The 12992-nt window shown below is 35.5% G+C and overlaps 1 protein-coding gene across 3 annotated transcripts in view; it reads right to left on the bottom strand.

The window, feature by feature from the left end:
* LOC110023372 (protochlorophyllide-dependent translocon component 52, chloroplastic-like) overlaps nucleotides 1-12992 on the bottom strand; it is a 55315-nt gene that overhangs the window by 30776 nt on the left and 11547 nt on the right. For all 3 annotated transcript variants that reach the window (XM_020722759.1, XM_020722760.1, XM_020722758.1), the window contains exon 2: nucleotides 5566-5753. In XM_020722759.1, coding sequence (XP_020578418.1) covers nucleotides 5566-5753 — 188 coding nt within the window. The remainder of the gene's footprint in view (nucleotides 1-5565; nucleotides 5754-12992) is intronic.

Raw genomic sequence — 12992 nt, 5'->3', positions numbered from 1 at the left:
AACCCAGCATAATATAAACCCTATTTAATTCCTTATATTAAATAGGGGAACTTGTCGGCCAATACATTGGTTTCGCAGACCAAACGGATGTCATAACTTTCTTTAGTTTATTTGATCGAGCCTCCCCCTCAATTCTTGTGTTCATCCTTCGAGATAGATACAGGATTTGAGATAAAGTGCTCTTTCATCTAAACTATGAAAATTATGGGGTCAGTTTGACTTCATCTTTTTCAAAACTAAAATTTTCACGAGAACGGCTCCCTATTACATGTGATTATTTGCATGTCGTGTTTTGCATTCACTTCACCCCGTCTGGCCGCCTTGGCCCGGCGAGCTATTCACTTCACCTCGTTCGGCCGCCCCGGCCCGGCGAGCTTTTCACTTTACCTCGTCCGGCCGCCCCGGCCCGGCGAGCTTTTCACTTCGCTCCGTCCGGCCGCCACGGCCCGACGAGCTTTTCACTTTGCTCCGGTTGGCATGACGCTCTAGTTCGACTGGATGCCTTGACTCGGTTGACCAATTAATAGCATCACTGCATCTTACATATGTGTTGGCATTTTTTTTGCATATTGTAGTGCATATGTATGGTCGCATCACTGCATCCTGTCTTGCATTTGTCTGTTTGCATGATTTTGTTCATATACTTAAGTTGCACATTCTCGTCGAGCCTCTATCGTCACGGCGTGCCCACTCTTTACAGGTCACTGTCTTATTGGCATACCACCTAAGGTCGCTGCCACCATGGCATATCCATCCTCTTCGGGCCACTGCCACCCTGACATGCCCATTCCGTCGAGTCGCTGCTATCACGGCAAGCCCATCCTCTTTGAGTCGTTGCCACTATGGTATGCCCACCTTCCTTTGAGTCCCTGCTCCCCCTGCTCCATGGTATACTCGTTTTGCCCAATCATTTGCATTTGCATGTTCCAATCATTTGCACATTTGCATTTGCATGTTCATATGGATAGCGAGCCAGACCCGTTAAGAGAGTGAATCCCGTGTTGGTCGCGATGTCTTAACAAGCATTGCTTATCGGGGTGATCCCGATGAGCAATGTGAGTTAAGTCATCGGGATCGACACAAGTATGACTGTGCTAAGGATCTATTGGATCTAACTTATGTCACCTCTCTTCGTGACACCCTTTAGATCTTTGGGATCTTTAGGAGGGGGCCGGCGTGATGACCCCATCAAAGTCATACCATGCTCAGACTCACCCCATACTTAGATGCTAGGTTGATGCACTTGTCGTTAGATGGTATGCTAGGCTAGGGTTTAGGATGCTAGGTAGTATTTTCGACACCCCTGGCTATTGTTGTGTGTTGTGTTGTCTTGCGCTAATCATGTGTCACTTTCTCGCCTTTTTCGGTGTGCTTGCATGCTTCTTGTGTGTGATAGTATATTAGGACGATCCTCTGCAGGTGCCGTGCCTATTTATACACACTCACACATGTGTTATTATGGGGGAGCATGTAATGATTTCTAATACTTTGCTTGCAGATGCTCTTTAGCTCCCCCAATTATAAGGCACGGCTTATTATTTTTACGATGCATGGCGTGCCCGCTAACACTTGTTTTATGCAGGTCGAGTCTTTATTTTCTATTTCAAATGTATTTGACAGAGTCTTAGAAGAGTCTATATCGAAAATAAGGTACGGGCATGGGTTTCGAAGCGGATGGCTCATCAAACCATGTGACGAGGACCTGGAGCAGCAGCTCATGTCCCATACCTTAAAGTCTGAATTTTATATTTTTGTATAGACTTAGGATCGGACATGTACATGCGGAGTCTGACCTCTTTTATTATTTTTTGGGGTGCTTTTCTTTCTTTCTCTTCTCGTGTGCCTTTGCATGTTGGAGCGTTTTATATTGTTTCTTTCTGCGTATCTGGACCTCACGTTCTAATTTTTTTTACCTAAAAATCCTAATAATAAAAATTAAGATAATCAAATTTTTTTAGGGTTAAAACTTTCAAGCTTTTCTTAAATAAATTTTTACCTTTTGCATGGCCTTGGGGCCAGTTTTAAAAATGATTTGCATGCATGGCTATAACCCAATCATATTTAATAGGGCATCCACGCTTAGGAATATGCTAGATAATTGCATCATATTTGCATATCCCGAGGAGTGGCCCCCGTGCTTTTCCAATCCGACTGGCCCAACATAATCTCGTTTAGGTGGTTGTCTAGCACGCTTAACGTGTTAGGAGAGACCCCGATCCAGACGGGATATAAGTCCTTTTGTTTGAGTGTTTCCAGCTTCGTAGCTGAACCTCCATTTTCCTTATTTCTTGAGGCTTCTTTATCACTTCGGCAGGTATAAGTCCCACCTCTCAGAGCTCTAGCTTCTAGTGATAGGATAGAGTTTCCTTCCTTCGACCTTAGGGCTACCGAGATCCCCACAGATGACGCGATTCACGGATCACCGCCAGGGGATCTCTAGTTGTGTTGGGTCGACTACCTTCACGACCAGGTAGACTTAAGGTCCTAGTGGCTTGGGATGACGGGTCCGTGATACCCCAACCTGGCTACCTCTACCTCTTAGGACTACTTCTCCCCACCTTTGACTACCCTTGTTGAGCCTTCTCTGCTCTTTTGACTTCGTTAAAATCACTTTGACGACCCAATGCTGATAAGCTGCCGCCCTTTTGGGATACGACGATTTGTCCTCTGCCCTTACGACCCTCTGCCCTTACGACCCGGCGACCCGGATGTGCTGTGACGTATCGGGATACCCCCGTCAAGTGATTTATGATTATTTTGTAGGTACTGTGTGCTGAGGAGCCGCTATCCATTTGGATGTGGGAGATTTCCTCTCTATCTGATGGCTTTGCATGAGCTTCAAAGCATTAGGATCATTCCATACGAAATAATCACCTTTTGATAAGCTATGCCCCATAAGCCCCAGAATCATGATAATAAAGCGAAACTCCTTTCATCGAGAGTCTTCTTGGGTATTCCCCAAGATGTAATTAACCAGTAGGAATACGTTCCTCTGGGAGACTTTTGACCCCAGAACAAAAAATATTCTTTTTGGTTCTCTGGTTACGGGTGGCTTATATATAGATTCTGCTCTTCGATGTTGTTTTTGTGGTACTTTGATCCGATTTTCTTTGGATGTGTACTCTCGACCCATCACACGAGGATTACCCCTATATAAGCCTTTCGTCTCTATTCTTTTTGATTTGTTTGTCTATTTGTTGTCGTACGTTATTTTGTTATTCGATTCCTCTCCTCTTCGAGTCATTCATTTGATTCAGGAGGGAGACTTATTCGAATAAAAAAATTATATGATGACACATAAATAGACAAACTGGCGACTCCGAGATCTAAAAAGAACCGAGAAAAACAATGACACAAGCAAACGCCTCTAAGGTGTATTCAAAGGGTGATGGAAGTTAGCTAGGTGGATCGGGATAGTTGGCAAGAATGGTGGCAGCAAAGGAATGCTGATGGCAGTGAGAGGAAGGTGCCAAATTGTAGGGATGGCAAGTATGGAGGGTGTCGTAGGAGACCGGCGGCAGACGGAGGGGTGGTTGGAAGGTGCTGGACAGCATGGGCGTCGGTAGTGAGGTGAGGAACAATCGGTTAGGAGTCTTGAGAAGGAGAGAATGGCGGGACAACAAGATAAGGCTACAGGTATGGGGCGACTGGGTGCATGAATGAAGGGGAAGCTGTCAAGTGAGGAGAGGGGAGGAGAATGGGGAAGGTGAAAGAAAATGATACAACACCACCTGGGAGTAGGATACAACCGGAGCACTACCACCTCCTCAAATACAACCCTAAAAAAGAGAAAAGGACTTCACACAGGAAATCTGAAATCAACACACAGTCAAGACTAACCCTAACTCTCACAAACAAGTATATAAATAGACTCCAAACAAGAAAGAACAGAAAAAGGAAGGAGTGGCAGGTTTGGCGGCATTGTCGTGCTTCCTAAAATGCCGTTCAATCGAGCGGCAAGCAGGGAAAGAAGGAAATCCCATTAGACTCTTGTTGCATCCCGAACCGGTCGCCTCAGTGGTACTTGGACTGGTTCCCCTATGCCAGCCGGTTCAGCTGGCTGGCTTGTTTTCCGCCTCTATGTGGGAAACGCCTGCACCAACGTCACCTCCCTAGTACAACTAAGAGCAGAGGGAAAAAGTGCAATTACAGGCTAAAAGGGAGAAACATGCAGCTATTTAGAAGCGAGTGGCTTGTACAGAACATTCAATTGTTAGTTTTATTGTCAATATTTTTATTGTTTTTCATCTTTAGTCCCTTGCTATTAGTTTGATAAGCGTGAGTGCCTTCGTGATAAGTTTTCAAAACTATTCTAGTTCGATGGTTTGATGTGAATTTCAGAAATTTTTTTCTTGTGCTAATTTTTTGAACAGACATCACATTAAAAATTACCACTTTCCACGCATATCATAGAGTTTATTCCAGGTTTCTAATTGCATATGCAGATTCATCAGATATAACAGTAATTTTGGTACTTCCTACATTATTTTCTGTTGCTTTCTTCTTTTCGAATTTCAACAAATGCTTCCAAAATTTTGGCAAGTGGACGAAACTCTAAAACTCTTCCATGCACTTATTTAGATTTTTATATAGACACGCGAGAAAATTTTAGATGCTCAATTTATCCATTAGTTTGATATATTTATATAAGCACAACTTTTTAGCAGGAAAAATATTACATCTAGCGCTTGGCAAATTTTTTATAGGAGTTGAGAAGTAAGCTGAGACAATCATAAATCCTTGCTTGAGGCCATGAGGTTGATCACAAAAATCACACAGCTACAAAAAATTTCCAAAATATGAATATACCATTTTAAAATCACCCACATTACTTGTGCAGTCTCCCATATTGGCTAAAATTTGTAATCTTATATAGAGGTTTACAATGAGGAAAAATAAGGAAGAAATGAACATTATCCTAATAAGAAAGAAGAATTATATATTGTAACAGCTTTTTAAATTTAATACCTACTAAATAAAACCACAGTATCCACCTCAGCAATTTGTGGGTTGGTGCCTTCCAATAAAACAGTGTTGTATAATTCATCTTATATAGATTGCTAGCATTCCTTACTAATAAACAACAAACAAGCATTCAACAGTAAAAAAAGTCCCCAAATCCTCATGCGTGATAACATGGTCATTTGTACATCATCACCTCTATTCTAAATATGGCTGATCAACCCAAAAATCAAAATAGATGGATTATCTATCTTGAGATGGAATTATTCCTCTTGAATGAGAATGTTGAGGAAATAAATAATTGCAATCTGTTGAAGCCAGTACCACTAATTGAAATCATTAGCCACTAAAAGCTTAAACTCATTTACAAATACTATAAATTAATAAACGAATTTATTTTTCATTCATACTGCCATAAGCATGGTTGACACTATTTTGATATTTCTAACATAATTTAGGATATTAGTAACGGTACTCTGCTAACCAAGATGAAAATCTTCTAGGCTTTCAACTAGTCTCAAAGCTCATAAATAATTCTGATTTGTAGGATCTGCAAGTGCCAAAAGTGCTAAAACATGATTGAAAATTTTAGAAGCATATTACCCGTAGGGCATATCACGCATCCCCATATTGCAAGTGTATGATAAGTCGTCAAGCTCTGAGACACTAGGAGGCTTACTCTTGCTCAAAATATCTTTGTGCTGAGGCTCAGACCTTGGCCAAAACCACAATATTTTATTCTGTACGCAGCAAGGGTAACTAGTTGCACAAGCTTTACTAGATGTATGAACCTGCAAAAGTACAGTCAAAAAAATCTCATATTACCAGTTAATCAATATACATCAACGGCATGAAACATTGAATAAAGAAATTTACAGTTAATTTTAACTGGGTTAGTTTGGAAACATGCACGTAGACTTTAATTAGCATTAAAAAATTACAAAACCTATTTTGATGACTGCACCTAAAAATTCACATCTTGGCTTCGAGCAGGAAAAAAAAAACTCGACTATCAGTTCTTCCTATGGTGGAGGCACTGATATCAAAACAGGTTCTAAAAAGATAAAATCTTCAATTATGGCTACCTTCCAGTGGGAAAATATTTTGGCTCCCTTCCTGCAAAAAAATTTACATCCAGCATCAGACGTCAATAGCATTTCGCCACGTGGTCGGACCCGCTTACCCCCCAAAAGAAAAAGCTGAGAAAATGTAGAATTAAGAACTGAACCAACGACCTGGCTCAAGTATTTACGGCGCGTGTGTAGGTGGGAAAAATTGGAAATTTAAATGAATTTGGAATTACAGATACAGTAGTTGGATAAAAAAATTGCAGTTAAATTCTGTAAAGAAAGAAAACCTGCGACGATAGATAATGAACAGAATGCCGACAATATCTCAAATTTCAACCCTTCAGTAATTTTGTAACGTAATGCAAAGTATTATTGGAAAAAACCAAATTTTTCTGTTTTCCAATATAAAGCTGAGTATTATTTTATGGCGTAATAAGTTAGGTATGTTTCTACGAATAAATATTTTTTTTATGGTGATTTAAGGCAATATGATGCGTCAAACTTGGTCCTGAAAAAAAAATCGGTATTTATCTATTATATAAGATGAAGACATTTTTATACTGAGCTAAAATACCTTTAGTTGGAAGAATTTAGAACTTTTTACCATTTTTTGCACTTACATAGATGTGTATGACCGAAAGTTTGAAGAAAATCCTATTTTAACTTGAACCAAAAGCACAAATCATTATATTATTATATTTTAGGTAAGTTTTTGACAGAAAAATTTTTATTTTAGGCAATTCTTGTTCAATAAAGCATGTGTGTATTGTCTCATTTCTTGAAAAAAAAAACCCGGAATTAACAAATTTAAAAAGCTTATATCAGTGTTATATGTTGTTCTAGGTTACATTCATTAGAACTGTTCTGACTTTTTTACATTTTTTGCACTTAATTATAGATGTGTATGGCCCAAACTCGAAAGGAAAATCTTATATCACATAAACTGAAATTTCAAATCATTATTTTATTTTATTCAAGGTTAGCTTTGTTAAGAGAAATTTTGATTTTAGGCAACTCTTGTTCAACAGAGCACTTGTATATTGTCTCGGTTATGAAGAGAAAGTAATAATGAAATATCTTTAAAGTTAAAATCATTGTTTTATGTTGTTTTAGATTCTTTTCTTTGAAATTATTTTCACTTTATTAAATTAGTTTTTATAGAAATAGATGTGTAATTCATATCCTTTAAAGAAAAAACCTGCCTTTACTTAAACCGAGAGCTGAAATAAATTTTTTATTATGTTTAGAACTGTTTAGAAAAAAAATTGACTTTATTTTGTTTCTAGTATTTGAATATTATATGTGTATAATGTGCAAATATGTGAACGATGAAATCCTAAAGCATTATGAACAAACTGCAGACAAATTGTTCGTTACCATTGTTCACAATGAAAATGAGATATGATTTGTATTGTAGTTATGCACACCACACTAGATTTAAAGTGGGGAAAGACCATTTGAGTTATTTCTCAAATTCAAAAAATATAAAATAAAAAAAAATTGTGCGCTGAATTTGGTTTCAAAAAAGGAAATAAACATAATAGCTTAAAAAAATTTCATAAATCGGGCACAAGGTGTGGTTGTTCAACATGATTAGATATGAAGTTGACATTGATGGGAATTGAAAAATTAAAAAATTTATAGAAAGTGCACCTCTTGTTAGAGTTAACGAAACTTTTCTATTTGAAGTAGCTTTCTTATCATATGAGACAAATGATTCATTCAAATGATTATTCAAAACATTCCTCCCTATAATGGATAAGAAACATCATTAAATAATATTTACTAATCATGATCAAGCAATGACAAGAGTTATAGTAGATGTATTACCCCCAACTCATCATAAATTATGTCAGGGGCATATATCTAAGAAAATTTTTTCAAAGGTATATTGTTTCAAAAGTAAATAAGACAATTCAAAATCTATTCTAAAAATGTTGAAGTACATGCAGTTCAAAAGAGGAGTTTGAATAAAAATATACTGAAATGTTGGAAAAACAGTTTGTAACTATATTAGGATGGCTTTGGTGATTTGAAAGAGTTACAATCTGAGAATGATTCTTCAAGTTGTTTCATATTTTAAAACCACATTAATAAATTTTCATTCCAAATATGGTTGAGGGCTCAAGGCAATGAAGTAGCCTAATAATATATGTTCGAAACATTGAAAAGCATGTTCAACAATGTTGACTCAATATTGCGTGATAATTCGCCTCAGTTGAAACATAAGCCTATGAGAAAAAAGATTGAAGATGAAATTGCAGTGTCAAATTGAAAAAAAAAAAGGAATGATAATAATTATTATTAATATTATATTTATATTAAAATAAATTTTAGATAAAAAAGAAAAAAAAAATTGAAAAAAAAATAAAATTTTTAATGACAAGAAATTTGATATTAGTTTTAATATCAATATTATTTATTATAGTAGGTAATAATAAATGAAAATAAATGAAAATATGACACTATAATAAATGAAAATATGACACTAAATAGAACACAATGAAGAAAAAAGATTCATGTAGCCGACCCCACGTAGTGGGATTAAGGCTTTATTGTTGTTGTTATAGTAGGTAATAATAATAATAATAATAAATAATAGCTTTAATATTTTGAATAAATAAATTAATAAATTTTAATAATAATAATAATAATAATAATAATAATAATATAAATAATTTTATTATTCATTAATAAATAAATAACGATCTACATCATAATAATCATAGTAATAATATTAGTAATAATAATAAATATAATAATAATAATTTTAGTAACAATAAAAATAGCAATAATAATCATAATACTAGTAATAATAATAATAATAATAATAATAATAATAGTAATTCATGTGTATCGAAAGATTCACAGTGGTAGACTAATGAATTATCATCTTAGTGTTGCATGAAAACCAAACACATTCTCAGATAATTAAAGAGAATTAAGCTAGAGGAGAAAAACCCTGAAAAGTAAAAAAACCACGTGGTGTAACCCAGTTGAAGCAATCTACCATGAATGGTGATTACATGTGTCTACTCTTCTCTTGAATTAGGGAAGATAGAGTAAAAAAATTGGTTATTGTAGATGTATAACAATAATTCATGGATAATAGTCATAAGTTGGTTGTAATGAATTTAGTTCCGGTGATAGCAAGCTGCTGGGGTCGAAGTCAATTGCTATGAAGAAAGCAATCTGTCGGGAATGTTGTAGATAGCTATTGTGTCAGCTTCTTGTATAGACAGTAGCGGAAGCCATTGTAGTAGTTGGACATGTGGATCACATATACCTACTTCAAAAACATTGGTTGGCCGCAGAGGTCGTAGTAGAAAGTTGTAGGAGTTGTACGCCACATAGGCCATAGTTGTGCATAGGTCGTAAAGATGAGTTATGACACGGATGCCAAAGTTGAGAGCTTCACAAGTTGCGGAACATGTAGGTCATATTTAGTCACGTAAGTCATAGTGGTAATTCATGATCACATATGCAGACAAAAGGGGCAATAATTAGAAGTTGCACGTGTTATGAGCCACGTAGGTCGTAATTAGTCACATAAGTCATAGTGAGAAGTTGTGATGACGTTCGTAGGCCGCAGAGCAAGGAGTCGAGATTTGCACAAGCTATAAACCATGTAGGTTGTAGATGGTCATGTAGGTCCTAGGGTGACTTGTGATGACATCTGCAAGCTGCACCAGGCTAGGGTCGGGAGTTGTACAAGTTGTAGTCCACGTAGGGTGTAGTTGGTAACATAGGCTGTATTAGTGAGCTGCAAAGATGTCCGTAGACCACAAGAGCTAGAGTTGGAAGCTACACTAGTTGTAGGCCACGTATTTCGTAATTGATTGTGTAAGTCATAAAAGCCAAAGGGGCCAAGGTTGGGAATTGAACGAGCTGCAAATCACTTAGGCCATAGCGGGGAGCTGAAAGGAGAAAACATTAGAAGTCTAGAGAAAATCACTATCCTAGCGGTGCATCGTTGCACCGTCTTCAGGAGGTGTTATTACACCGTTCATGGGGTGTGTTGATACACCATTTTCAGGAGGCATCATTGCACTATAGATGGGGTGTGTTATTATATCATTTTCGGGAGACATTGTCGCACTGTATTCAAGATGCATAGCTACACCATTTTCAATAGGCATCATTACACCGTATCTGGTGTGCATTGTTACACCGTCTTCGGGGGACAACTTAGCACCCTATTTGGGGTGCACTGTGACACATTCAGGAGGTGTAGCACCATCGCTCCATATGTAGAGTGCATTATTACACAGTCATCGAAATGTGTCATTACACCGTATCCGGGGAGCTTTGATACACGGTGTATTGGATGGTGCATTGCTTTGTCGAACGATTCACTGTTTCACAATATATGTTGGGATTTTACAATACGCGTTATGACTAAACAAAGGACTTCGTTACAAGGAGTAAGAGGTGGTCGACGTTGGTTGAAGGCGGTAGCTGGAACTGTCCAGAGGAAGCAGCCAGAGGTAGCCAGAGGAGTGGCATGGGAGGCAGCGCCAGCCATAGTTGGTCGGCGGTATTGATTGAAATTGGTGGCAGTGGCTACTGGAGTGAGAGTTATTCAACAAATTTGCGATGTTGGATCTCAACCCCTCCTCCAAGCTTTCGTTTTATTTTGGCTCAAGGTAGAGGCCTAGAGCTCTATTTATAGAGTCCAAATTATAAATAAGGAAGGACTCCAGACCACTCCATTGAATAGCCTGAAGAGATTCCCTCGATCAGGTGGTATCTGGTGGACATTTAAGTGTCTTAATGATATCAGAATTAAGTGATCTTAGACTCGTTGGATTAATCTTGTCATGACACTTGATTTGAATATAAGCATGTCAGATTCAGAATTTGTTTGACCTTTCAATTACACACAGAAAGCTTCAGAAAATAGTTTAACGACTTGATCTAAGCATGATTTTGACTCGGATTAGACAAAATTTTGGTTTTATTGGGTCTGTTTTAATCAAAGTAAATGTTTCTTGCCCAAAAATTATCTTGAGATTTGTGCAAGATAATGAAAGCTTGTTGATTACATATCAGTAATGATGAAATAATTTATAATAATAACAAAGTTAATAACAATTATAATATAATAATAATAACAATAATTTCAATAATAATACTATTACATAATAAAAAAATAACTAAATTGTAAAACAAGATAATATATATAGGGTTTATAATAATAATTATTATTATTATAAAAAGAATAATAACAATCGATAGTCCATAATAATAATCTATAATAAGAAAAAAATATGAGGTTAAAATAATGTTAAAAAAATCCTTTTATAATTATTTCACTATTGATAATAATAGTAATAATAATAATAATAGTATTCATAATCCTATTAATTAAATAGAAATATTAATAATATCATTAATTCCTAATAATAATAATTATAATTAAGATAATAAAATTTAAAATATTATAAATATTTTTAATGAATTAAAAAATTGAAATATCAATAATAGGATTAATAATAATGATAATAATAATAATGACAAAAGATTTATTATTTTTGAAGAAATAAATCAAACGCAAAAATTAAAATTAATTATTAATGGTAAAAAAATAATATAAATAATAAAAGAATAACAAACTACATTGTTAATACTACTAATAATAATAATAATAATATTATTATTATTATTATTAGTAGTATTAACAATAAAATAATAGTTTATCATTATTAAATAATAATAGTAATAATAATGTTAACAATAGTTGTAATAGCATAATAATCAATTTAATAATAATATAAATAATAATATTATTTAATAATAATAGAATAACAAATTACAACGAAATATCATGCATATATTAATAATATAATTATTAATATTATTTTATCATAATATTGATGTTGATAATAGTTATAATAATATTTTTTTTTTTTTTGTTCAAAATTTTAATAACTCATGTGATTATATGTAAGCAATTGTTAAATTATAAATTTATGTAATTATAATGTGGAATTTTGTAATTGTTAGGATGAGTTTAACCCACATTATAAGCTAATAAAATAAAAAATATATATATTGAATAAGTATATAGTCTGGAAATGCGAAAACGTAGGGTTGATGATTCGAAAAAAGTTTTGACCTCCTTTTTTTGATATAATAATGACACGTATTATTTGATCTAAATTCAGTAATAACATTAATAAAAAGAACATTAAAAATATGATTAACAATAACAATAATAAAAAAGAAATTAATAGTGTTAATAATTAAAAAATTTTGTGCGTAGAACTTCAAAAACAAGCAAAAAAAATACTTATTTATATTTTCCACATGTAGCATGACTTGTTGTGAAAAACGACGGCAACAAAACAAAAAACCGGATCGAGAAAATTTCACAAAACAGAAAACCAAAGTAGATCACAGATTTACGTGGTTCGGCAAATTGCCTACGCCAAAGGAGCTGCAGAGAATTTTATGATATCGAGAATTTACACTGTTGAGCATCTCAACATTCACAAGAAACTTTCTCTCTCTCTCTCCACCTCTCCACCGTGAGCAAGGAAAATAGAAGAGAGAACTCACGGGAAAGAATCCCAATGGAGAAGGAAAACCAAAAACAAGCACCTTTAGCTTGGTGGCTCCTTGATCCTTCTGCCGCGGGAAAGATGAGTTTTGGGTTGATCCCTGGAGAGTAGGTGGTCCTTGCTTTTATAAGCAACGGGTAAGGACTTTAATTAAGCAACTAATACCATATAAGGGAATTTCCAGACGCGTTTTCGCGTGAGATCAACAAAGGCAGGTCCGATTTGGCGGGACCGAGTGAGAATATCCCAGACTTCATTTAACAACTCTCCCACTTGGAGACTGAGACACTGACTACACCATCTACAAGCTGCATCGACCTTATCCTCAAAATTGATATCATTCACTTCTACAACTCAAAGCCCCTGTCTTCACGCTAGAAGACCAATTGAAGTCGAG

The sequence above is a fragment of the Phalaenopsis equestris genome, unplaced genomic scaffold (genome assembly GCF_001263595.1).
Source record: "Phalaenopsis equestris unplaced genomic scaffold, ASM126359v1 Scaffold000224, whole genome shotgun sequence".
Taxonomy (NCBI): domain Eukaryota; kingdom Viridiplantae; phylum Streptophyta; class Magnoliopsida; order Asparagales; family Orchidaceae; genus Phalaenopsis; species Phalaenopsis equestris.
Note: the sequence above shows the minus strand (reverse complement) of the source record. Positions and strands in the feature narration are given on the sequence as shown.